The sequence below is a fragment of the Cygnus olor genome, chromosome 3 (genome assembly GCF_009769625.2).
Source record: "Cygnus olor isolate bCygOlo1 chromosome 3, bCygOlo1.pri.v2, whole genome shotgun sequence".
Lineage (NCBI taxonomy): Eukaryota > Metazoa > Chordata > Aves > Anseriformes > Anatidae > Cygnus > Cygnus olor.
In genome coordinates this window covers 33447431-33475140 of record NC_049171.1, presented here as the reverse complement: position 1 = coordinate 33475140, position 27710 = coordinate 33447431, and the positions used below count along the sequence as shown (strand labels likewise).

The 27710-nt window shown below is 36.7% G+C and overlaps 1 protein-coding gene across 11 annotated transcripts in view; it reads left to right on the top strand.

Annotated features, from left to right (window-relative positions):
- COL12A1 (collagen type XII alpha 1 chain) overlaps positions 1-25969 on the top strand; it is a 97122-nt gene extending 71153 nt beyond the window's left edge. For 5 of the 11 annotated variants that reach the window (XM_040551229.1, XM_040551228.1, XM_040551230.1 and 2 more), the window contains 16 exons: positions 198-307; positions 5526-5675; positions 6802-6879; positions 7513-7599; positions 8669-8722; positions 9244-9339; positions 10355-10408; positions 11867-11920; positions 13200-13253; positions 13809-13880; positions 18581-18616; positions 18727-18793; positions 19975-20163; positions 21219-21287; positions 22359-22529; positions 24870-25969. In XM_040551229.1, coding sequence (XP_040407163.1) covers positions 198-307; positions 5526-5675; positions 6802-6879; positions 7513-7599; positions 8669-8722; positions 9244-9339; positions 10355-10408; positions 11867-11920; positions 13200-13253; positions 13809-13880; positions 18581-18616; positions 18727-18793; positions 19975-20163; positions 21219-21287; positions 22359-22529; positions 24870-25051 — 1523 coding nt within the window. In that variant the 3' untranslated portion in view covers positions 25052-25969. Of the gene's footprint in view, positions 1-197; positions 308-5525; positions 5676-6801; positions 6880-7512; positions 7600-8668; positions 8723-9243; positions 9340-10354; positions 10409-11866; positions 11921-13199; positions 13254-13808; positions 13881-18580; positions 18617-18726; positions 18794-19974; positions 20164-21218; positions 21288-22358; positions 22530-22883 lie in introns of all 11 variants that reach the window. The other 6 variants (XM_040551231.1, XM_040551237.1, XM_040551239.1 and 3 more) reach the window with 3 other exon arrangements.
- Positions 25970-27710: the final 1741 nt, after the last annotated feature.

Genomic DNA, 27710 nt, shown 5'->3' with positions numbered 1-27710 from the left:
CTAAGATATATTTTAACTTTGTCATTACCTCTCAAACCAAAAGAATGTGCATCTACATAGTTATGGGTCAGTGAAAACATCTATAGTCTATGTTTACCCAATGGAGTGATGCACTACATTTTGTCTGTGAGTATATCTTAGGATGGTGATTTCAGCTGTACATCTGAAATGAAATGTATTATTTTAATTTTTTGCAGCTGCCAGCAAAGTGTTGTCATTCTTTAACAAGGATACAAGGGGAGAGGTTCAAACTGTAACTTTTGATAATGATGAAGTCAAGAAAATCTTTTATGGAAGCTTCCATAAGGTAAAGGATTGAAATTATGAATGTTGCTTTCTGAGGTGCAGCTCTTTGAAACAGAGGACAAGCAAGCAGAAGCTGTCAGTTATATCCAGTTTTTGTATAATGCTATAGGTGACACAAGGGTTTATAGATTGCATGATGCAAGATCTTTAAAGTTGTAGTTATTTGTTTATTGAATTAAAAGCCTACTTCGAACCAGTGTAAAAGATGAATTTGCCAAGATTGTGTAAGTGGAGAGATATATCTGAAAAAGGCATCATAGTCTGCCTGGCACATGAAAGAAAAGGAGTAAAAGATAAACTAGAAATAAGGAAAAGAAAGCTGTGATGAGAAGTTTTTTGGGGAAGGAGAGTGTAATGATTTAGAACCATTGAGGGAAGAAGAAGATATAGCCACGGAAAGTTAGTAGTTACTGGCTTATAGAAGAAGGCAAGGAGACAGCTTAGGGATGTGAAAGAATATTGAATGAGATTTGTATGTTTAACAAACGTAAAACGTATACTTATATATTTTCTATGTATGCATGTGTATTGCTATATTTTTGGCTTTAGGTTCACTAGACCTAAAATATTCCAAATTATTCTATAAGTACTTTAACCGAGGGAGCAACAATAAGGAGAGAGAGCACATAATAAATAATATAATGTATTTGCAATTTAGAATGGAACTCATGTTTTTGAATTGCCAAAATGGCTAGTGAAATCTGCATTTGCCTACAATTGTGAAAATTTTGTGCTTGCTTTTAAAGTTTTGTGTAGCAAATTATGAAAACTTGATCCTGACAGACTTGTTTATCTCTAGGCATTGAAAAGGCTATATGTATGTCTAAAACCACACGTTTAAAAACGTTTTCCTGCTATTAAACATATATGTTTAAGGCAAGAAAGTGAGCTGCGATTGCAACATTTTCAGTGACTGAAATGCACGTTCTGATGTTATCTATCTCTGTTTAGCTTAGCTTTCCTCTGATGACTAAATATGGCTGCAGTATAACATTTGTTTTCTTTATGATACCCTCTCCGGCGTGACTAGTCACTACCAGCATTCCTTTGAGGATACTGATAAGGGGTTGCCTCTGTTGACTTGCTGATACTGGAGGCTATGTTGTGAACCAAGCTTTGCTACAGCTGAGTGCAGGGAGAGCTAGCTGGTGCCAGCATTCTCATGTGTTGGGACGTGATCTGTTTAAAACACAGATGACTAAAAAAGTCAGACAATGCTATAAAAGCTATTGTTTTTTTCAGAGTATGACAGTGGGTAATTAACCAAACTGTTTGCGTATCATGTCCAATTTTTCATGTATTTATAATTTACTTAATGGCCAATTATTTTTCTATATATAAAGAAATGTTTGTTTCATTAGCTTTGTTACTGCAATTTATGAGTAGGCTTGGATCACACTTTCAGTAGACGACCTTTGTGCTGTCCTTGGCATTTGGCTCTTTTCCAATGAGTAGTGAGAAAAACTGTCAGTATAGGCTAGGACAGATACTGTTTTGGTTTAAAAGTTGAGCCATCTTACCACCAAGAAGTACTGTTGAAACCTAGAATAGTATTTAGCATTTCTCATTCTAAATATCAGTGTGAGAGTTGAGAGTTCACTTCTTTAGGTAAGGGCTATGAAGGTCTCTACATGCTGTACTACCAGCAGTCAGTTTTAAGTGCCAACTGCTAATTTCATTGACGTTCAGTCATATTTTTTTCTTGTAGTTTCTCTAAGTGTGATAGAGCTGAGGATTCTCAGATAGCACTTACAGTGAAGTTCTGCTTATAAATCAGAGCAAATAGGGAACAACCTGCAACCTCAGCAGCACTGTCAATCATCTGTAACTGTTTACTACACTTGTTGGTGAAAACCAATTACAGAGAAAATAAAAATCCAGAATTTTGCATTATTTTAATTGCTATATACCCTCACACATATGAGCAGAAAATAATCCTAAGGTGCTGAACAACGTTCGGGAGTAGCAGCTGTTTGCAAATCTTGTTAAAGCTCTGAAACTATGAATTCTGTCTTATGAGGCTGTTTCTTAAGCAGAAATGAACTGTATATCTGTTACTTAATGTGGGGTGCTGATCCCCCTCCTTCTTTTTCCAGAAATGAATAAAAAGTTCATATTTTGATAGTATTTGAAGTAACTGGAGTAGCCTTGATTTAAATAGCTGTATTCACGATGTAACTGAGCAGACTTCTCTGGACTTTCTCCAGGATGATTACTGAGATTGCTATATGAGTCATGTTGTTAATGATAGTATCATGGGACTCCCCAGCTCATGTGCTGGGAAAGCCTTATGTATCAACCATGTTGATTAGCTCCTAACAAAGGATAGCAGTAGTTTCAGATGGATGAAGGAAGGAAAGTAAGATTAACACATTTCAGAAGGTACTTTTGCAATTTCTCCTACCATCTAGTTTCAAAGAAATGACAAGTCTTAAAAATACGAGAAGATGTTTTCCAAAATGTCAAACATTTTTGTGGTTTTCATTAGATGACTTACTGGCTCATTCAGTGAAGCACAGTTAACTACACCTAACTGTGCAGGGAAATTTACTTTGGCATACTTGAATGCTCTGTGTAGCATAGTTGTGGTGAAAGCTGTTGAATCTGGCAAGTCCCATAGGAAAAATCGTTACTGCCTGAGGCAGTCATTAAACTTATAACTGGATGTTTTGGAGAGACAGACTTCTTCTACTTGCTTATTCTTACCATGCTACACTTCCTTTTTGATTGGAGTTTTGCAGTAGTTAGCCACAGGAAATTTGATAATGGGTTTATGTCTTTCTTCTGGTGTACATATGGGATAGTACTTTGCTTAGCTTATTGATGTGGTTCATTTAGCAGTAGATCAGAACACCATCAAACTTGATCTTAGGCTCTGCAGAGGAATAGATTAAAGTGTGTTTTCTTTCTTAAAACCTCAGTGCCTTCTGGCACTGTAAGTGGTCAGAAGTGATGAACTTTATGTTAGTGTGTTAGAAATCAAGGAGAGTGTTTCTAATATTTTGTTGAAAATAAAATCAAACGGGATTGAATACAGAGATGCTTTATTTACTGTCAATGCTAGATTTTTATTAGATTTGTGTCTGGGACATGAAATTCAGGCTGGAATTCAAAACTGGCATTAAATCAGCAGCAAACTGTCTGAGTCAATAACTTGGGGGAGCTCTACTTATTTTTGACTGCTTAAGTCGCTGCTTCTTTGGACGGATAGATAATTTTCAGATAGTGATTACTGTCTGATCATTTTCAAACTGTTGGTCCGATTCAGCAATATGTTGTAGGTTCACCCAAGTTTTGTGTGCAAATGAAAATGCAGTAAAATGTATTCACTATGCAGAAGTAATTTGCATTATTTAATTTGTAACAAATAGTTAATGTTCCAGCAGAACGACTTGCACATTAAGTACCTTTCAGAATTAGTAAATTGCATTTGTGGTGAGGTTAAACAGTTGGATGCAGTCATTAATCTGTAAAATTTAATTATATGATCAAATGACTGAGTAAATGATGTATAAGTGATAATGAATTTAAAGTTTAGGCATGGCGCTTATTTCATTTTGTGGAAAGTTTGGTTTTTAGTACCAAAATATACTTTGGACACACTCAGTTGTCTTTCCACTGTTTTTTAATTGGTCAGTGAAAAACATTGGGAATGTTAATTAAAAAAACACTCGTATGCACAGTGCTGAGGATTAAACTGTGACACCAACTGAATTTCAAATGACAAAAAAATAGGGTAGTTTCAAAAGTCTTAATTCCAACTATATAGAGCATAAGTACATAATGTTTAGAGAGTTTTAGATAAGCTATGCTGATGCCTTGGAGACAACTACACATGGGAAAATATTTAGTATGGAAAAAAGAACAAATTCTCAGGAGATTGTTCAGGCCCTTGTTGACTCAAGACATTTAAGGGAATCTCTGTTTCCAATTTAAGCCAATTTTTTCAAGTAGTCATCAAATAGCAATACGTTTCTGAAAGGTTATATATGGTGATAACAGAAGCCTTAAAACATAAATACATACTTCAAGGATTTTTTTTCTTTTACTGCTTGTCCTAAGATGTTGATGTTTAAATAATTACATAGATGTTACAATATTGTATATAAAATATATGCAGTATGTAAGGTACATAAAACCACTGAAAACTTTTCTGTTGCCTTAAATGTTCTTCCATCAACTGCATATTAGATTCACTGAAATGTCAGACCTTTGTTTCTTTATTGGAGACTTCTGAAGGTCTTGTGTTTTCATAGATATGTAGGAAATTCACTTGCATAACTTTGATTAACATAATGGTAGTGGTCTCATTAAGTCCTTTGCCTGCTTTGAATAAGCAATAGATTGTCCTTTTGTTTTAGTCATATATGGTCTGGTATTTAATCCTGTGCAGTCACTGCAGGATAAATCACCATATTTACTGTAAATTTTTAGAATGCTAACCTTGGCTTCAATTTCTCTTGTTCTTCTGTTTAAGGTTTACTGTGTTTTCTGAAAACGATTCATTCTGTTCTTGTAAACTTACTTTCCTCCCTTTGTTATAGCCATTCTTTGTTTCCTCTCTCCTTACTTCCAATAATGAATCTCTTCTTTGCCATTTCAACTTATTTTGGCATAGGTTTTTGTATCCAGATTTCTCTCATGGAAATACTCCCGTGCACCTTCCATTATTTTGTCTTTTTCTGCTCTCTTTCTCAGTCTCAATGTAACTAATGCCTCTGGTTGAGTCATCAGACAGGGAAATTGAACCCTGGATCTTTGGATCTGAAATCATCTACTCTGTGAACTACAGACAGAGTTTATTAGCCAGTGGGCAGTCACAGACTTATAAACCTCTTGTGTGGCCCCAGTCATCAGAAGAGGACAAAAAAGAGCTTATATTCACTTTCTCTTTCGAGTTCTTTTAAATTTTGACTTTTATGACATCTTAAGGCAGTTTTTAGGCAAGCTTTTTTTTTTTTTTTTTTTGTAATAGATCATTGCAGTTCAACAATTTTATTAAGTAGTACCTATTAGCTGTACCTGTGTATTCATCTAAATGACCTTTAACATATTGTAAAGAAGTTACTAATGTTGTAAGCTTCCTTAAGTTAGATTTTTTCCCTCACTTGAAAGTAAATCAAGATTACTAGGAAGAAAATTGGAAACAGTATTACCTAAACAGGGAAATACTGTTCAAGTATTAACTATGCTTTTTCTCACATTAAACTTTTTTTCAGGTCCATATTGTTGTAACTTCATCAAGTGTTAAGATTTACATTGACTGCAGTGAAATACTGGAAAAACCAATTAAGGAGGCTGGGAACATCACAACTGATGGCTATGAAATACTTGGAAAACTTATGAAAGGTGACCGGAGATCAGCGACAGTAAGCAATAAATATTAATCCATTCATTAATGCAAATCCTTAACCCTTAACTGCACCCAGAGCTTTCAAGAGTCCGTATTGCAAAACCCAATGTACTTAACTGGGAAGTGTGGTCTTGATAGCTTTTTATTCTAGCAGAACTGCAAGAACAGAAATCTAATAGCTGAGAGCTGTAGTCAAGTAAATACAAAGCAGTTAGTCATTGCAACTATTGCTGTGGATTCTCCATTGCTGGAAATCTTTACATGAAGATTGTTTTTTTTTTTTTTCTCCTAAAAGGCAAAAAGTCTCCTTAAAGTAATTAACTGGTTTTAATTCCTGTGGTCTGTCTTGTGACAGAGTAATCCCCTCTGGCTTTATGATCTATAAACCTATAAGGAAAAAGTAGCTGCTGATGTGAAGAGCATGTCAATTATCTTGATGGATTCACTATACTTAGTGCATATTTAGTGCTATTACCTAGGCTTTGTATTAGATTTAAGTTTGCAGTCCGGTCCTTGTGTGCAAACCCTAGCATCTGAAGAAGATTCTTGGTGCTCACCACTAAATGTGTGGTTGTATATATCAAATTACATAATCATAGCTCTTGGGGTGAAAAAAAAGAGAGGAAACTGCTTTTATCATACCTAATGTCTCTACTTAAGCCTTTCTGCAGAACTTGTTCCCCACTGATGTCAGTGGAAAGTTCCATACATAAATGTAAATTAATGTATGACCCAAGTACTGCAGTCCTTAGAGCTGGTCCAAAAGTTCTTCAGCCGGATGTTATGCTGAACTGCACAGGCACTCAGCCAATATAGGAGTTCATCAGTATCACTCATTAAGTATTGTAAAATTTTTCTTTAGTCAATTTATTTGTTTACCTTATGCCCCAGAACAGGAGGAGGCATCAGAGCTTGATGTTGCTTGCAGCCTTAAATAGGCTTATTTATTTTTTATATATTTTTTAGTGTTTTTAAATATTTTTTCTGTCATTGTCAAAGAAAAAAAAAAAAAGAAGTGAAAATGTGAATGGTGTTAACTACATTAGAAATAAATTGTTTTAGGCATAATTTTATTGCTAATGCCAGTAGATTTTATAAATAACATGTCTTGTATCTTTCAAGAGTTATCCTTTCTTTTACAGTTAGAAATCCAGAATTTTGACATTGTATGCAGTCCAGTTTGGACTAGCAGAGACAGATGTTGTGATCTTCCTTCTATGGTAAGTATAAATGAACCAGAGGCTGTTCAGAAAATCATTACTAATAGCAAATGTAACAATATCAATATTAGCTTGATATTATGCCTCGTGCTGACAACACATTTAAATCACAGTTGTCAGAGCAGCCAGTGAACAATGCTGCATTTCAGAGTTTTGTGTCTGAGGGAGAAAGGTTGCAATATGCTAGACTGAGTACCTTACGAATGGTGGAAAACTATCAGTTATCTGTTGTATTTCAGTAATATTTAAGATCTAAGTTATTATGAAATGAATAGCTACATTAATTTTTATTTAATGTATGGTTAGATTGGTACTCAAAAAGTAACTTATTTATTCTTCATCAGTGCAAGCAGATTGTCTAATGGATATGAATATTAGAACAACACATATGCTGCATTAATTTGTTTTTTCCTGTGCCTCTGTCGCTTGTGCGTTATACTGTTTGCAGAGAGAATAATTTCCTAAAAACATGAAAAGTCCTGCAGAAATATTTGGAAAGCACTGTTTCACTGTGAGTTCTACTGTACTTGAAAACAGGATAATAGAGAATCTTCTTGTTGTAGAAAAAAAAAGTGTGCTGCCAACAACTACTTTTCTTTAAAAGGACACTAATAGTTGTGACTGAATTTTCAGAGAGATGAAGCAAAATGCCCAGCTCTTCCAAATGCTTGTACCTGTACTCAAGACAGCGTGGGACCTCCAGGACCCCCAGGACCAGCTGTAAGGAACTATTTGCAGTAGAGATTTTTTGATTTTAAACTTTATGGAACTAGCTTCATGTTGATCAAATTGGAAAAAGGTAATTTTGGTTTGTGCAGACATCAAGCTAATTTTCTTCAGCATGTCATGGGGGAATTCTGACAGTCATGTTCTGATTTTCCTTGAGTAAGTGGAAACCTCCATGAAGTTGATTTGTGGTTTTGTGAAATAAAAGTCAGAGAGATAGTGGGCAATCAACAGGTTCATAACATTGTATTAATCTGTTCTCCTTTTGTCTTAGTTTAAAACACAATTAGGCAGCTCCTGTCACTTGTACTTGTCTATATAATAATCCTTTCCCCCCTATTCACAGTTTAGTCACTATGAATAGCTTGTCATTGCTTGATATGCTGAAAGAATCTGGCTCAGTTTCAGCTGTTTTGTGTTCTGTGTACAAGATGTTTTAGAAGAATATGCAAATACTTTTCCTAAATGCAATGTCAGGATTTCATTCCGAGGAAAGATTATTTATCAGGGAAAGAAATTGACTTTTTTATTTTATTTTATTTTATTATTTTATTTTATTTTATTTTATCTTATTTTTATTCATTTCATTTCAATTCACTTTTAATGTGGAGAGATCATTATCTCTACAATGGATACACTCCTACCAATTTGCTTTAAATATAAATGAGTTATGTTCAGCCTAGAAGTCCTTCTACTCTGTAGCTACCACCAAATGCTATATGAGGAATCTGAAGCCTGTTTAAGTTGCCTGGCAGTCTATTAGAGAGGACTTTGAGGATTACTCTATCTCAAAAGACTGAATGTAAATTAAAGAAGTTTATATCTGCAAAGACAAAAATGACAATAATTTTTAATGGGCTGAATTGGCAAGGCTGAAACTTATGTGGTTTACCTGAGTTTCTAATGCATCTTTTATTCTAATACTCTTTAACATTGTCATCTGCATACTTCAAATCTCTGAAATTTCACATAATTTGATAGAGGATTATTAACTCACCAGTGAGATGTACCCTTGCTTTCTCTGAAGTATGAAATACATTTTCTTTCCAAATGTTCAATTTAGGGTGGTCCAGGTGCTAAAGGTCCCAGAGGCGAAAGGGGTTTGACTGGATCATCTGTAAGTATCTTTCTGGAATGCATCAGTATTGTGACATGCTTAGCTGTACAAAAATTTGCACGCTTATTCCATGCCGAGCTAAGAATGGAGATTAAAAGTTGAATTGGTAATACTATTTACATTCAGTCTAGCTATTTAAGACTGTATATGAATAGCCTAAGTATATATGCCTCAAAGGCATTGACTTCACATCAGAAGACTAGATCATATGCATCATGATGGTACTACACACTCTGCAGCATTGCTGTCCTTCCTTTGTTCTGTACAGAGGGGACAGCTACACTTCTAATTAACACTGCCAAAAAGCATGTGTTGGCTTGGGACTACCAACCTGAATCAGAAAATTGCTTCTGAAAAGATATGCTACTCAAAAAACTGTTTCCACAGAGCAGCCTTTTCTGAAGTATCAGTGTGTCTTCAGGCTGCTGACTTACTCCAAGTGCCTAACCCAAAGGACTTTGCAGTTACAGATCTCAGAAAAACCTGCCATTTAGAATCTTGTTTTAATTTTCTTCTTTAAGGGGCCACCTGGTCCTCGTGGTGAGACAGGTCCACCCGGCCCTCAAGGTCCACCAGGTCCGCAAGGTCCCAATGGGCTGTCAATCCCAGGAGAACCGGTGAGTGGCAATTTTAAGCGTGGGTAGCACTGAGTGTAGAATCAGAGCTGTCCACAGGGTCAGTGGTATAGTGAAGAGTGTGGCGGCTTTGCCCTAATGTTCATTTTTCCCTGCAGTGCAGTAGAGTTGTCCTTATCTGAAACAAGTCTCTTCCAATACAATAGCATCTTCTGTCCTGAATGCTGCAATTACTTAGGAGATGCCTTTGAAGGAATGGGATCTGATCACTGTGATGTACATTGTGCTACACCATTTTTTCTCCTACAGCTTTTCTGTGTAGTTTCTGTACCTTAAAGTTCTAGGACTCAAAAAAATCAAACTGTAGTGTAGGAAAATTATGTGTGCAGTTCTGTTCTGAAGCCTTTCTTACATACTTACATGTCCAACTTCTATTTTCTGTGTTTAAATCAGTAGCTGGAAGTTCAGAGAGGCAGTGGACGCCTAGTTCTAGACATACCAAATAGCCCTTAGTAGTATATGTGGAATGCAAGCAGGTTGTGAAAGGCAATACAGTGCTTATTTATACGCTCCCACACTTTGTGTCCTGGAAGTGTGCAATGCCCTTTAGTCCATGGATTAGAGAAAAGCTGTCCTACTTTAAAAAGACACAGCTTTTACCTTCTTTTGGGAGGGCAGGCAGATGAGAAAGATAAGGGTGGAGAAAACATGTTACCTTTCCCTGCTTTCCTGCTTGTGAAGACAATAATATTACAGTCTCTCTTACTGAACACTGTTACACTTCCTCATCAAAATTTGTGCTCCTTCCTGCTTGCCTGTGTTTCTAACGTAATATCAGCCAGTTGTCCTGCATTTTCAAATGTTTGTGAGATGATGAATATTACTTCAATTAGGAGGTATATGTATCTTGTTTTTTCCCATAATACATAGTTGTCTTATAGATTTGTTAATTTAGGTTTCTTGCAGTAATTATTCTGTGTCCACTTACACAGATTAATTATTTTGCTACTCAGTTCTGTAATCCAGAATGTCTAATGATCATTTATGAATATTATAGGGTCGTCAAGGAATGAAAGGTGATGCTGGCCAGCCTGGACTACCAGGACGATCAGTAAGTTGTTTCTTAGAAAAGATACTGCCATTTTACACTATTCCTGATACAGGTCGGCTGCTGGACAGCTGTCTTCGATATCACTAGGAGTTATAGAATCTTTTCATATCTTCCTAAGCAATAGTTTTGGAAACATGATTATCTTATACTTAAGAATTTGAAATGTAGAAATAAACCATTCAAAACAGAGCAAGATTAAAAGAACAGCTGTACTGAGTCAAACCAAATATCTATCTGGCCAATTGTGAATGCATAGGGAATACACTGGATTAGGAAAATTACACTTATTTACCCAGGAAGGTCTTTCAACTTTTGTAGTTAAGTGTCTTCTGAAATTACAGGTTGCAAAACCTTTCTGAACCCTTCTTCAATAAAGTTGTCTGATTGCCTTCTACTTTTGGAGGTCAAATTGTCTTTGGACAGTGAGTTCTACAACTAGTTTTATGATTTCTGAAGGAAGAAAGCGATATTAAATGTTACTTAATTGCAGATTTCTATATTGTAAACTAGGATTAGGCTTTGAGGAGAAAAACTAAATCTTATTTGAATAATCAGCTGGTTTTGGATAATCTAAGGTCATTGATCTGCCCATGTTCTGATGTAACTAATATTCCTTGTTATATTGTCATTGATTTTATTGGGGTTATAGACACTATATGGGAGATGTTCAAATGGTGTTGTGGATTTAGCTTCATATATCAGATGAGGTCTATTATGGTCCAGGGGTCTTAATGTTATTTACCTGTTTTATTAGTCCTTATAACCCTGAGAAATGTACACTTAGTCAGTAATTTCCTGTATAAGGCCATGCTACAGTTGAACGTACAGTGAGATGAGATGGAAAAAGGGGAAGAAGTGGATCATGTACTACAAGGCTATACAATATTTGATTCCTACAGTGGTGGTCCTGATCCTACAGGGTATTGAGTGACATCATTCCTGGGTGTACTCTAATGTAGCTCATCTGTTTAATTTTAGCGTTCATTTTTAACCCAGAACTACAAGAAACAGAACCAGAGAATTTAGAATACATGCTATAAAGCAACACAGTGTTAAAAAATAGGAGAATAATGGGAAAGAATAATAAAGGAAGAGTCTAATTTTTGTTTCTTTAGAAACATTCTGATTGATGATTGCAGATAGATTTTAGCACTAGGTGTTAAAGGATTAGCTGACATCTGTTAGGCTTGTAAAGGCAATAATAAAAACATATGTTTTCTGCTTAAAGCACTGAAAATTCTTTTTGAAGAGGAAAATGCAGTAAAAATTGAAGTGAGGGTTAAGACTCTTATATGATGTATATGAAATAAATGGTTTCTCCTAAAGATTTTATTTTTGTAAATGTCAAATAATGACATTGAAGACAGATATTTAAATGTGTGCATATGTACTGGGGTGAGTAGCACAGAAGAGATGTTTGTTCTATCGGATACAGTTTATCATTACTTTTCCCTCTAGGGAACCCCAGGTTTACCTGGACCACCTGGCCCAATGGGACCTCCAGGTGAAAGGGTAAGGTTTCTGGTTTCCTCAGTTTATCTCACTGAAAGACTTTTTTGTTTGTTTTTTTTTTTTTTTCTTCCCTTCTTTATCATAGCTTTCTGTTTTCAAATACTTTTCAAGAGGAGTCCTTTTATCCATATCCAACCTGGAGAGGTAGAAGTGGAAGGGCTGGCAAAACTTGTGTGTGAAAATCTCTCCAGATAGCCATAGGATAGCCGCATAATTTCTGCAAAAAATGCATGGCTCACTGTCCTGACAAGGTTCTCAGATACCTGTACCTGATAAGCAGCAAGTCCCTTAAGTCCCCTGAGCAGGGGAGTGCTCTGTTGAGGTACTCAACCCTGCTGTCTTCCACATGCTGTTGCTGCTGTGGGGGATCCCCTGAAAGCTCTGCTCGTCTCAACATCTGCAAGATGTCATATCTGTAAACAATCTGTTCCGTTCTTACTCTGAAGGTCAAGTTTTCTCCTTAGCCTTTGGTTGGAGCTCAGAACTTTATTTTGAATGAGGGAATTCTGAAATGTCTTCATGATGAAGAGCATGCTGACAGGTATATAATTGCAGAGTTGTTGCAATCCCTCTCTTCCAATTTGGAGTCAACTGAGCAAATCTTTTTTGTCTGCACAGTGGCATGTTACCCTTGAGATGACTGAAGCAATGAATTACTTTGGAAGTCAAGATTATTAGCTGATATATGCATTTATACCTACGCTTTACTGGAAGCTGATAGCCAGAAATCAAAACAGAGAACCATGTGATAGCCTGTTGTCAAAGAACATACCATGGAATTTGTGGGTCATCAGTGGGCCATGGACCATCAATGCTAGCTTGGGAATGCTGTGTTAGATTATTGAAATGGAATGTCTCAGCATCATTTTCTTGCAGAAAGAGTACCTGAGAAGGAGGTGTTCTGTTGTTCACCATTTAAGCAGAAACCTCAGATTTTCCAGCTGTCTGTGAATGAGAGAACAGCGAAAAGAGAAATCTTCCTTCTCTGGAACACAACAACAATTCCTTTCCTTAAAAAAGGTTGAGACAGACTCATTCCATCCTCAGTCAATCAACAGCAGCTGAACATCTAAATTGGCTCAAGTTTGTTGTTCCATATATAGCCTTCCTCAGCACTAGCAGTGACAGTTATTTTTGTAACTAACAGTGTGGATAAGTTTTAAAATACATCATAGTAGTAATTAGAAGTATTGCAATTACCTAATCCTAAGGATGATTTTAGTCAGGGGATTGCTGCAATTTTAGATTAATCTCTAATCCTGATTTTGTTTTTTAATAGGGTTTCACAGGAAAAGATGGTCCCACAGGTCCCAGAGGCCCACCAGGACCAGCGGTAAATATAATTTTGTCTTTGGTATACACTGACATAAGAGACCTGAGCAAAGAGAGGGACACATTGACATTTTCAAATTATGTTAAATATGAAATGGATCCTTTGTTTAATATCCCAAATGGATCTGAGAAACTCTCAGTAAAAGGCGAGCAGAAAACTGCATAAAACATGTATTCATAAACATTAATGAGAGCTAAATTGTGCTTTCAGTTGCTTTTACCCACTTGACTTCCAGTGGTTTCAAAACTGATTTAATTCAGTGTAAATAAGGGAAGAACCAGTTTACCTCATTCTCTAGCCATGAGATTTAAAAGCACACCTAGATCTACTGATCCCTTCCCTTCCCCCTTCCCTTCCCCCTTCCCTTCCTTTTTTTTTTTTTTTTTTTTCCCTGGAGGGAAGCTTTCAAGCCTGATACATACCTAGCAGAAGAAAAACACTCTCAAGAGCCCTTTTCAGTACTGCTCTGCACTTACAAATACCATAGCACATTTCTTATCAGCATGTAGGCCATTGTGTGTTTCTACAATTCACTTTACATGTGTTCTGCTGCAGGGTGCCCCAGGAGTTCCAGGAGTTGCTGGCCCAAGTGGAAAACCAGGGAAACCAGGAGATCGTGGGACACCAGTAAGATAATGATATACTTATAGGATCAATTTTAAAATTACGCTGTCTGTTGATGAATGAGACTTATCCTTGCTTTAAATGCTTGTCTTGCACTTATGAGACAGTGGTTAATACAGCAGAGCTGACCTAAGACCACAAACCTTCTTTCAAACAATTTTATTTTTATAGTATGTCTTTTTGCTGAGTTTAATAGTTGGGGCTGGAAACTGCAGTCTCTGGTTTCCACTAAAAAGATTATAGACTATTATGTGCCAAGACATATATTCCGACACTGCGTAAGCATGAAGAACTGGGTCAGCAAAATGACGGGTAAGTCCTTACATTTGTGTGTGTGTGTAGTGAAAAAGTGGTACACTGACAAAGGTGGAAAAATCTTTGATAATGTTACATAATCACTTCTGGTTTGCAAATGTTTTGGTTTTCTACAATGTGATTCTAAAATTATTTGAGGGTAGATTCTGTGGGTTCTATTCAAACCTTTAAAGTTAAAGTGCACCCTGAACAGGGAGAAAGAGCAGGAGGTACTGCCTCCCACCAATAGTTTCAGGAGACATTTGAATTGATTCCTTTATAGGATCTCTGAGAAACTGTTTGATTCAGGAGTGAAGACAGCAATTGAAATGTGAAGTCATTCATTTTTTCTATCTTGATGTCCGACAGTCAGCAAGAATTTTCCCTCCCACTTCAATTTCCTTATGTAAATGGCAGCTGGATAATTTGGAGAAGTATATAGTAGGCTGGGCAGCTTGATGATTAGGAACTTTTAAATTCCTAGGAGGATCTGGAAGCTGGGTCATTTTCTCATACACATACTGAATTCAGTCTGCATTTGTCAGTCTGTAAATCCCATTCGTCCTTGCAGTAGAGGACATTGGGTGTCTTAGGAATGAACTTGAGCTTTCCTGCCTTTAGACATACATGCCTCATGTGATATTCCTGCTAGGTCAGGTGGCTGATAAACACAACAGGTGCATAGGGTGCTGTGGCTTACTGACAAGTGAGCTCCAAAATACCAGTTGTATCTGAATTTTCCTTCACCTGGGATACCAGATAACTGCTCCATTGCAGTAGCAAAGATGTTTTGAAGGTAAATAATGTGACTAAAAGCAAATTTGGCTACAAGGCCAGTTTCAGTGCTTTTGCAAAGCAAAGCAGTCAGTGCCTGTCCAAGCACCACATGTAAGTTCTCTTACACTGATCCTAAGAGTTTCTTTCAGTTAAAAATACATTTTTTCCCCCAATTATTGCACTTTCTTGTAATGTGACACTGCACATCATATTTACCAATTCTTATGTTTCTAGAACAGATCCCAGCAGGAATTCTGGCTTGCACCTTGCATAGATGTTTTATCAGACTCTTGGCGGACAGAATTTCAATGCTTTTCTTTGTGATGTTTTGCATTAGAATGCCAAAGTTGCAGCCTAATGGCTAAATGCAACTTGCAATGCCCTGAGTCATAGTTCAGGCCTGCCTGAATTTGTGACTTCCTGTCCTGGAGAAAGATAATGAGGCTTCACATTGCCTCTGGTAAATATAAATAATTTTCATCTACATCCTGCCATTTTTTTCTTCTACCCAAACAATCTGTGTTGTAGGTATTACAGCACAAGTCAGGTGATCAGCCCCTACAAAGCAAGGGTCTTTATGTCCCAGTCCAAGGATGCACAGTTACATGCAAATTATGAGGAACTTTGGCAGTTGCTAAGACATTCCCATTGAATGCACTCAATTGAAGCTCTTTCCTGATGTGTAAGATACCACTAATATGCTAAGCTGAGGCAGACCACACCACTAATGTGGCTGTAAACATTTCTGTACCTCAATGTGTACTTGTATTGAAATAAGTTGATACTTGACGTGTTAACTGAATTTTCATGGAAATAGGAAATTTGGCTTTATAATATGCTTATAAGTATTTCCAAGAGAAATTATGTGGGTTTTCAGTGTAGTAACAAAATGACTGAGAAAGGAACAGTAAGAGCATAGCTGAGTCAGTAATCTGTTGAGAACTGAGGACTGTCTGTCCTAGAAGAGAATAAAATATCTGTCATCTGCCTGTCTGGTCAGAGGGAGAGAGAATTTCCTAGTAGTCCATACATATGTCATGTGGTAACGACCTTCAAGGCTAAGAGTCATTAAGCTAAAAGAGGATATTGTCTCAAGAAGAAATGATTATACATTTTCTGTGAATAAATATAATGGGAAATAGAAGACCTTGGACTATCAGAGAAGAAAAGTTGTTTTACAGTACTGTTGTTTTATAGGTTTGAGAATAAAAACTGTAATGTATGAGTGGGCATACTAAGTCTTCTTAAAGTAGAGCTGTCTTGTTTATAAAATAGACTCTGTGACATGGTGTCTGCAACAGCAGAGTTTGACTTTGTTTTTTAGAAGGACCCCAGGAAAAGACAATATGTTTTATATATAAGGTCCTATTAGGCTGGTGGTTCCAGGACCAAACTGACGGTGAAAACCTTTAGAGTTTGAGCAGATAAGGGAGATGTTTGTTCTGAGTTAAATGCAATTTTTGAGCATTTTTCACTCTCTGCTGGAAAACATTCACTAATCTTGCATCCATCTGTGCAGAGATCCTACATGAAGTCTCAAAAAGATGGTGCTTTGAGAGCAGCGGGCTGGTGGTTCTTGTGGGGAGCAAGCATTCTTTTGGGGAAAACAACTGAGTACATTATCTTTTAAAGTAAAAATAGCATCCTTCCTTTGTTTTGTCCTCCTTAAGCTGCAGATTTTTTGCTGCAGCCCCAGCCTTCATCCCACAGCTCAGAAAAATCCCACGAGCAGCATAAACTAGCATTTTCTCACACTGACCCCAAGTGACTCCCTCATCACAGGATATCAACAAAGTAGAATGTCAGCAGCAGCTGCTGCTTCTCAAAATGCTGGCAAGCAGTTGGCTAAGTTGCATGTTTTTGTCTATTAAAAGAAAATAAAGTGAAATTTAAGCAGAATATAGCCAAGTCGGAGGAAGATGCAAATAGCAACTCAGTAATTGCAGTTATAATTGTTTTTTGGAAATCATATATCTAAAATACCCCCAGGTGGAAAATGAACTTTGTTGTTAACTTTGCCAATCAGTCTCTAATCTTTACATTTTAAAATTACTTAGGAATAGCCTATAGGTTTCCAATCCTAAGGCTGAATCAGTGTCTCTTTGCAAAGTTACAAATTGAATAATGAGGCTCATATGATTCAATGAATTGTAAAGTTGACTGTGTATTGCTTATAATTATTGAATGGCCTTAGCATTTTTCTATCTGTGGGACCTTTGCTGGCAACACATTGGAGCAAGACTATGCCTTTGTTACAAGAAAACACCTTGTCTTAACCAACATGGCTTTTTGGCTGAAGCAGCCTAAAGAACTGTTCTTGACCGTTCAGAAAAAAATGCTTCCAGAAATCGTATATAGAGTTTGAACCTTTTAAGCTTTTTTTTTTTTTTTTTTTTTTTTTTTTTTTTTTTTTTTTTTTTTTTTATGTCTGATGCAAATAAACCATATACCAGCTGCTTAACTCATCGATGGATGAGCCACCTCATGTTTTCTACGGCATGTCATGAGGGAGGTGAATGCATGGCTGCTGCAGAGAAGCTCAGACACCATACTGAGCTCACACTCTGACATACCTCCTGGGATTTTTTTTGACCAAAACTTTGATGGAAGTTTATGAGAAACAGTGCCACTGCATTCAAACCATATCCTCTGTGACCGCAGTGGAATGATTTGTTTTCTTGTGTTGTTGAAATTATTTGTGTGTACTGTAAGAGTGTTATGAAAAACAGCTGCAGCCCACACTTAGCCTTTGCTTTGTTAATGGTGATAAACAGGCTCCTTAAAGAAATACTAAGATGTAAAAAGCAGTAATACTTAGGATGCAGAGCAGCAGATGACTGATCTGGTCATTCACCTTTGAAGTACACCTTACTGCTTTTCCTGATTTGGAGATGGGACGTGCATCTCTTGTAAATGCTTTGACCATTGAGCATTCAGCCTGTCTACAGTTCTTTATCTTATTTAAAACTTTTCTGCACTGTCCAAAATACTAAATATTAATTAGACTACATGTAGACTGACTTTCTAGTGTGGTGAGGAAAATTACTTTTGCGGAAGAAATATATTTTTGCTGTTAAAGATGTACCTGCAATGCCCTGCAGTGAGCCTGCAACTCCTGTGTTTCAGGACTGGCCTAACCCCTGGAGTGTTTAGGCTTTTTTGTTGTGAGACTGTGTCCTAGCCCAGAGAGATACATGGATCTGATGAATCCCCTTTTCTGGACCAAAAAAACTATTATATTTAATGAAAAGTTCCTGACTGTTAATGGATGTAATTTAGTTTAATTTAGTGTTCTGACAGCAGCTTGAAAATAAAAGATCTGCGGCACGATTTGCATCTGTACATCATGCTTAAGCATCTGTTTTACCTAATTTCCAGATGAGAAAGCTCTGTCCAGCAGATGCTTGGGTACATATCTGTTAGATGTCTTTGTCAATCTACATGGAATTTTTGTAGGTAATAGCTCTGAAGTACAGGATTTAGTATTTTTTTCTGTTTTTTTTTTTGCTTCCTTTTTTTTCCCCCCTCATAGTAGTATTTCTGCTTTGGTCCATCCTTGTCTATATTCCTATGCAAATATGCTGGCATATATTTTGATACATGAAATAACAATGCTACTATATTTATTTTAGGGTTCACCTGGAATGAAGGGAGAAAAAGGTGACAGAGTAAGTCTGCTTTAAAGTCAATTTCCCTCAGATGTTTTTAATTAAGCACTGTCTCTTCAAAAGCACAGACACTTGCTAATAAAATACTTGTTTTGTTTTTGATTATTTAGGGTGACATTGCTTCTCAGAACATGATGCGAGCAGTTGCAAGACAAGTTTGTGAACAATTGATAAATGGTAAACGGTGTTGCTTGCTTTGTTTCTCATACTAGTACTCTACTAGTTTGATTGTTAAAAGAGAAAACAATGATTAAAATTTAAGGTGAGGGGTACTAGCCATACCCCAAAATGAGTTTGAATGATACGATGGTTGTCCAATGCCAGTGATTTGGTGTGAAAAGGTAGCACTAAATTTTTGCCAGACTGAAATGGCTAGCTTGATCATCAGCTAATCTGTGACCTTCAGCAATATACATACAAGTCTAATACCCTTGCAGGTGCTGTGCAGGTGACTTTCCTGTTGTCAGCCTCTTCCAAAATTACTTTATTTGTGTCATAAAATCAGTATACATTTTCTCATTAATCATGTCTTATCTTCAGGAGGAGGGAATCAGAGAAAAATGATGCTCACTGCAGGGGCTTTACTAGTGAGAAGTGACAGATGAGTGCTGGGTAAATACCATGCACAAAATCAGTTGTGCTATGCAAGTAAAAATTTTATTTCTTTGGTTAAGGACTCCAAACTGACCTTCAGTCCTCTGCAGCCACACAGTGAGTAGTTACAGGGTGCATCTCTACTGGGATTGAAGGTGTTCTTATGAGTTACGCTAGGATTGGTACATGGCACTAAGCAGGAAGGGCTAGATGCGGACCCCCATTAAGGGCTCCATTCTGCATAGCTACTCAGTGCTGTTGTTCTTGTTCAAAGACACCTTTCTTTGGAAATGAAATTCATAGACATCACAGACTGTGTCCTGCTTGCTCTACACGTGAGCAATTTATCCTGTGCCTGTGGTAGCTTCAGAGCTCTGCATGAAAATATGATCCTCTTCACTGTTTGAACTGGGACAAGTTCTTTCTGTTCTTCAGAGTAGAAACAACCTCTAACAAGAGCTCTGGGAGCAAGCATATTGTAAACAAATACTTATTTTGTGACTTTAATTGCTTTAAAAATAACTTTTGATAATGCTTTCAGCTTCCAGATTTCCACTTACCCTTCTTCCCTCCCCCCTCCATTTCTTTCCAGCATTGTCATTCATCTTAAGTCTTCCTAATTCATCTGGACCAATGCAACACTAATTTTTTGAATGGTCATAAGGCAAGATTTTAATGAAGAGATGCTTCATTATTCCTTCCCACTCAGAAAAGATTTTCACGCATTTCACATGGTTAACTGAAGTGTTTTCTTTCATTTTAAGGCCAAATGAGCCGGTTCAATCAAATGCTGAATCAAATCCCGAACGATTATTATTCAAACCGTAATCAGCCAGGGCCACCAGGACCACCTGGTCCCCCAGGAGCTGCTGGGACAAGAGGAGAGCCTGGACCTGGAGGAAGACCAGGATTCCCAGGACCTCCTGGGGTCCAAGGACCACCTGGTGAAAGAGGTGAGTAATGCCCAAGGCAGCTGTATATTTCACAGTGGCTGTACTGCAGAGGCTGCCAGAGGAGAAGCCTAATCCCTTTAACCATGTCAGACTATGAAGCCCACACCTAGCAGTGTCTGGTTGGGTCAGCTGGATTGCCTGAGGGACACTGATGTACTGGAGGACAAGGTTAATTACATCAGTGTTCTCCTCTGTTTCTCCCTTGATCATGTTTCATAAAACACATGTTGGTGTAACTTTTTGGCTGCTGTCTCAGGCATCCACAGGATATCCCAGGAAAGAGAATGTTCTCAGAGCTGTTCTCAGAGCTTTTCTGGCACTAAGTGGCTACATCTTGAAAGGCTGTTTGGAGTAACACAACTCTTTGCCGAATAGACATCTAATTAAGAGAGAAAATGAGTCATTACTAAGAATATAAAGTAGGAGTTGAAAGAATTAGTTCTACATCCTTGGCCCTTTGCAGTACTCTGAGAGGGAAGAAACTGTAACTTGAGTTTGAGCATATAGATATGCCTATTTTTGGCTACCTTGGATTCCTGCAATGATATCAAGTGTCTGTACTATTCTATGAAGTAGCCTGTGCTTATTCCTGCTACTCTACTGTAGCATAGACTCAGTACTGCATTTTCTAGTATATATTTTACTTTAATCTTCAAAAAAGACACAGAGAAAAGGAAGGAAGAATGAATTTCTGAATTCGGTTTCTAAGAAAGTGTAAAACATACTTTATATCAGAAATCTGCAAGCTTGAGAAAATATCTTCCTGTTTGTAGCTTAAAATAATAAAGTTATACGGTGTTTTAAGTGTCTCAAAGACTTTTCTATGTTTTGAGAAACTTTATTTACACTAAATTACCTTTGCATCCTACTTTGTTTTTGGGTTAGTATATTTATATCCAAATTAAGTATTTCCCTAAGTATACATGGGGACATCTGTACCAAATAAGGTTTGACCCACACTCTTCCATTAAATAATTGGAATTAAATATTAATATCAATGAGAGAGCATGAAGAAATATTTTTGATGTGTTTTCCTTCCTATTTTTTTTTAATAGGAATGCCTGGAGAGAAAGGTGAAAGAGGGACTGGATCTCAAGGACCACGAGGTTTGCCAGGACCACCTGGTAAATATTTCTTGTTTTATTTAAAATCAGATTACAGAAAAGTAGGAGAAAAGGACAATATTGTTTCACATAGCACCAGACTGCATATGGTGAATGAATGTGCTTTACTTTGTGCACTTCATGTTTTTGAAATGTATTCGAGTTTACTGGGAGCTCCTGTAAAAATAAGCGATTTTTAGAGGCTTTTGGATGTGGCTAGTAGATATTTATCTTTGTCTTGTAACTTACTCTTCTGGCATGCTTGTTTGCATGAAAATGTATTTTATGAAAATACATTGTCCAAATGCTTAATAGATATTTTCACAAGTCTTAATAGATGATTCATTCTTTCAGAGTATCTAGATTCATTTTCTACTTTGATTTTTGATTACAGAAGTACAAATTGCCCAAGAACTACCAAATATTCCCACATATGGAGTTACTAGATGATAGAGTGTGATGATTTGACTGTTGCTTTTGCTCTTTGTGTCTTGCAATTCACTGATGCCTTGGCAGAAATCAACTGTATCATTTGTTTCTGCTTTTAGTTCGCTAGGCTAAACATGGTTTTTCATTACAGGACTCATAAGATGCTTGCAGCAAATTGTAACCCCAGATACTTGAAGCTTTACTTTTCTGCTAACCATAATAAGACCTGTTCCAAAAAAAACATTACCTCATCTATCCTAGGGCTGCAGGGTAGCAGAATTAATGTACGCCTATATTTTAATTGAAATCCAGTGTGCTTGTCTAATCTAGTTGTTTCCCTTGAGATGTTCATATCTTATGCAGAGGAGAAATAAACCAGAAAATTCATTGATGTTTCTTATTTGGCTCAAACCTTACTAAATCAGTTTCCGTGAAAAAAATTCTTAAGTAAGCCACACACAGGGAAGCAACTAATGATGAGTCACATTTCTACTTTTCTTTTGTTTTTCTCTCTGTTGACCCCCGTATAGCAACAAAATGCAAATATTTTTTTCACCAAAGACATAGCTTAGACTGTGTAGTCTAGACACCAATAATGTTAGCTGTTTTATCAAGCTGGCTCTTAAAGAAAACAACCCCCCAACCTTTCAATTCTAAAATCAGGTCCACAAGGAGAATCTAGAACTGGTCCACCAGGCTCCACAGGATCACGAGGACCACCAGGGCCTCCAGGTCGTCCTGGGAATGCGGGTATTCGAGGTCCTCCAGGGCCACCTGGATATTGTGATTCATCCCAGTGTGCTAGCATCCCTTACAATGGCCAAGGATTCCCAGGTATGTTATGAACAACTGAACTGCTGTTTGTCTTAAATAGCCTTTACAGATGTGGCTGTTCATATTGAATTGCTTTACATGAGACAGACCTGCTAACCTGGACATGCTGAATCAGGAGGAAAAGGTTGCAGTGAGCAGGCCTGCCTCATTGTAATGTGCAGGCATATGAGCAGTCATGTGGACTTTGATGCAGATTTAATTGATGTTATGTGTCGTTCACTTTAAATAGGAAGTAGAAACGAATTATTTATTTTTTAACATAGAAGGTTAGTAGTTGATAATGTTGCTCATAGGATTTAAGTGACAATTTTCTTCTTCTTCTTTTTCCTCCCCACTCCTTCCAATCGTCTTCAGAACAAGGTTGAATTCTCCATGTTTCTCTTGAAAAATAAAAAGAATGCTGTGGCTGGCAATTTCCGTGTGTCTCTTTTTGAGCAATGTCAGGATTATTTATACCAAATTTATACCTGAAATCAAAATTTCCCACAAAGGAAATCCATTCAGTGATACAATGCAGACAACTGAAAAACACCACTGTCCTACAATTTCTACCGAGTTAAACACCATGGAGTCTCTGATTAGCCCTGGGTCATACCAGCCTTCCTCTCTGTGATGAATCTTAAAACATTAGGCTGCATCTGCAATCCAGGGTCACAGCGGCCACCAATTTCTGACTGGAAATATTCCAATATATTTTAACATGGGGATCCTGCAGGACCACAGTGTTGTTAACAAATTAATATGTATGCATTGCAACATCTCAAAATTAGTGTATGTGATACTACTATTGAATATGGTTTGCTGTTAGTGTATTGTGCATGTACCCATGAAAAGAAAAAAAAAAAGATATATATATATATGTACACACTTGCAGACTCAGTGCTGATGGTTAAAGAGCCAGGTGGTTGTGGAGATCTCACAAAATTCATATTTAAATGAAAACGAAAGAAAATTGTGCCTGTGATTCAACAGTGTTCTCCTTTCTAGTAATCAGCTATGTATACATATATAGATATATGCCTATGAATTAACTGTTATGTATTTAGTTGGATGAAAGTATGTTTTTGCACATCAGATGGACTTTTTAAAAGACTAACATCATCTTTGACCTGTTTCAGGTTTCGGCTAACACATTTTCTAAGTCGCCAGTGCTGCTTACAATTTGAATACATGAAAATCCTGTTTCTGAGATGTTTGCGCACGTGCTTATTAGAAAATGAGTCCGTATGGATATTTCACCACGGATATGGTTTTTGAACCATGTTGGCCTGATAGAATGAATGGGGAGATTCTTTTTACTAACACAACTTGTGAATGAGATAAAGGACAGTGATGCCATTTCATTAAGCCTGTTGCATTTCGATAATAAAATAGTCAGTCTTTCTTTTTTAAAAAAAGACCCAGACCATCAAAAGTCTCACTGGTGAAGGAGGCTTATAAAACTACTAACCAGCAAAGGTAATGCCAATAGAAGAGACAGATTTAACCTGGTAAATGAGAAATGATTTATGTAAATAGTAAACTAATTGTGGCTTGTAAATGATTTGTATGGGACTGTACCCACTAAAATCTGTTAACAACTCTATGTGATGCTTTTGCATAAAAGCCTGCTGCTGCTTGCTATATGCCAGAATAACATCTTTGACAACTTAAGAAATCTACCTGTCTGTTGCTTGTTACCAACATGTCTGAATCGGGGCATGTGCCTTTTTTATATGTAATCTTGTTGGATTCTGTAACTGCAAATACAAAAGTTTTATGATTATATTTCTTCTGTTTTGCTGTAGTTTTTGGTGTTCCTGAAGCACCAGCTGTAACTCGGTTTGTTACGAGGAACAGCACGAGAAAATGACATGTACTGTATATTGCCGCTGGTGATAGTTATGTGTACACTTTCCCATTCTCAGAGAAAATTAGTATATGCCAAACCCACCTGTTCATTTTGCCTGCTCCATGTGTTCTATTAATTACATAGTCTAAAATAAAGTCCAGTGCTTTGATTTACTGAAGTAGCTGTAAAATAATAATTTTATTTGATTTGCCTTTTTTTTTTTTTTTAACAATAACTGGTCCCTTGCATAATTTAAGACTCTTTCTGCGCTGTTTTGTGTATTATAAATACAAAGCCTTTCACAATTAATTTTAAACTTATTATTTTACTGCCAAAAAATATTCATGAACAAAACTGAAAGCACCCCCAGTGAACTATTAATTTATATATTTATTTTATGGAAATAAGATTGGACTAACATTATGTAGAAAAACTAACTTTCGTTGTATTTGTGGATTCAAAGACATGCGATAACTATAATGTTCAATCGGACAACTATTTTCAACCAGAACCATATGTGCCTGAAAGTGGACCCTATCAACCTGAAGGTGAACCCTTCATAGTACCTATGGAGTCAGAAAGGAGAGAGGACGAGTATGAGGACTATGGAGTTGAAATGCATTCACCAGAATACCCTGAGCACATGCGCTGGAAAAGATCGCTGTCAAGAAAAGCAAAACCAAAGCCATAAAAGATCCGTGTCTTGTTTTGGTTTTTTTGGTTGGTGGTTTTTGTCTTTGCTATACTTGCATTTGCAGATACACACAGGGAGAGTGCATTGTTCCTTCTGCATTCTAGCTTTCCGGTCTTTTCATATCAGACGCACCCTTGTTTTGTATCTTGCTCGTGTGAGGGTAGCAATACGTGTAACTAGAGACTTCATATTGCTCTGGAAATGCTTGTAAAATACTTTTGCTTTTAGTGGCTGCATACAGGTTAATATGTGTGTTCAGTTATCCCAGTGCTGCCTTTTCATTAAAATAATGTAAAAACAAATTAAAAAAAAAAAAGAAAGAAAACCAAAAAAACAAAACAAAAATAACCACAGAGCTGCTGCAAATTTTCTGAGGACTGTCTGCTTTAGCTCTACATTTTTCTTCTTTTTCACATGCATGTTTGCAGTTCAGTCAGATCACAGGTCTGCATTATGTAGTTAAAAAAGGAAGAAGCCAAAAAAATATTTCTCTCTCCTTTCAATATCATTGTCATTTTCTTCTATTCTTAGTTACACTTTGTAGAGCATATACTGCTCTTATACATCTCCTTTAAACACCACAAACATTAAGTAGCTGAAATTGTTGTATCAACTGGATACAGTTTAATAATGCCTGAAATCTCCTTGTTTGTAGACACAGTAACATTTATGCCAAATTGCAGTCAATCCTGCAGAGATGGAATTGCATGTTTATGTTGTATATTTAGTATGGATTTTTTTTTTTTCCAGAATACGATGTTTCTTAGTTATCAAAAGCAGTTGGAAATTGTTTGCAAGACTATGGATATAGAATTGCTGCTTTTATATTTTAACTGCAAATTGTGAATTTCACTGCCTTATATTATTTATTTCTGAAATGAAAGAGGCATTTTTCAATAAAACTACTGAAAATTTATATTTGGCTATTCATTTTTGAAAGGCCCATTGAGACTGATGTGTGTGTGCTCTATTAGTGTTATTTATTCCACTGTTTGGAAATGTCAGTTACCAAAAATCAACTAGAACGGGAATAGTCTTAAAATAGGCACTTGGGCTGTGGTATCCTGAGGTGGGTGGATGAAAGCAAAAGAGGTTTCCACTGTCTGGGGTATGAATGTGACTTTTAACAAAATTCAGTCTGCAATGCATTTGGTAAAGAAAATGAAGAAGCTCATCAGATGCAGATGCAGTACTTTTTTTCTTTCTTTCTTTCTTTCTTTCTTTCTTTCTTTCTTCCTTTCTTCCTTTCTTCCTTCCTTCCTTTCTTCCTTTCTTCCTTCCTTCCTTCCTTCCTCGCTCCCTCCCTCCTTTTTCTTTCTTTCTTTCTTTCTTTCTTTCTTTCTTTCTTTCTTTCTTTCTTTCTTTCTTTTTTCTTTTTTCCTTCTTGATGCTTCTAATGGATGTTTGTTGCAACAAGAGAGACACTTTCCACCTTGGGAACTACTTGGGCTGCAGGAAGTAGCTAAAGCCACACAAACTTTTAATTCTTCATGTGCCATGAGCATTGTAGCCATGGCAGCACTTAGTTCAGTATTAGCAAATAGCTTGCTTGAGTATGGGTGTCTGGTGTTTAGTGAACTTCATCTTGCTGCGACCATACATGACGTAGCACCTAGAGCAAAGCCTTTCAACTTCATTGGGAAAGCTGCAGTGGCATTTCTAAAGATCATGCAAAATACATGTCATGGAAGTGAAGCTAGATGTGCAGGCTGGCTTCCTGGTCACTGAGTATTTACTCTGCACTGGAAGCTGTGTGATGAATTTTAGTGTCCACAAATGCAATTTATACAACAACATCTTAGACTGCCTGATGGGTTATCAGTGAAATAAAAAATAATAATAATAATAAAAAAAAACAAAGAAAACAACAGCAACAACAACCAAACCAAACCAAACGAAACAAAAAAAAACGCATTTCAAAGAGTGACTCAGATTATAGCCATATGCCTTTTAGACTGTAAGGGAATAATTCTGGGCTGAGCTGAGGAGCTGAGGAACATTTAAAGAAGAATCTAAGTCATTTATTTATTGTGTTTTCATCTGATTGTGGGGAAGTATTTTCAAAGCATCACAATTATGTTCTGCAGCTGCCTGGCAGGAAAAAAAAAAACAACACGTTTGTAGGAACTTGGAGAAGTGATTAGAATGTTTCTCTAAACTGTATTTTAAATAAGGACATCTTACACTGATCTCCCATCACTCTGTTTCTGGCATTAATTTTGTCACTAGGACAAGCTTAACTGTATGCCTATATCTTCATAATAAAGATTCCCTTCTGTCCTCCAAACAGAAAGTTTTACAGAAAGAATAGCTTATTAAAAGCATATATTTTAAATTACTTTCCAATTTCTTCACAAAAAGTATATCCAATGCCTGACAGACACTGTTCATATTCTTTGTGTTCCTTATTGATAGAGGTGCTGATTGATTTTCTGATGGCCTGAAATATTTAAATAGTAAATAGAACCTCAGCTTGTAGGTGGTCAGTTCATATTAAACTTCTGCTTACAGATCTCCAGGATGGATACCAGCTCTAGGATGTTTCCTTCCTACAGGCACAGAACTACAAAGGATGAATCAATCTCTGAATTTGAGATATGCAATAGAAAAAACAGAAAACAAAAAGACAACCCCCTACCCCAACAAACAAACAAAC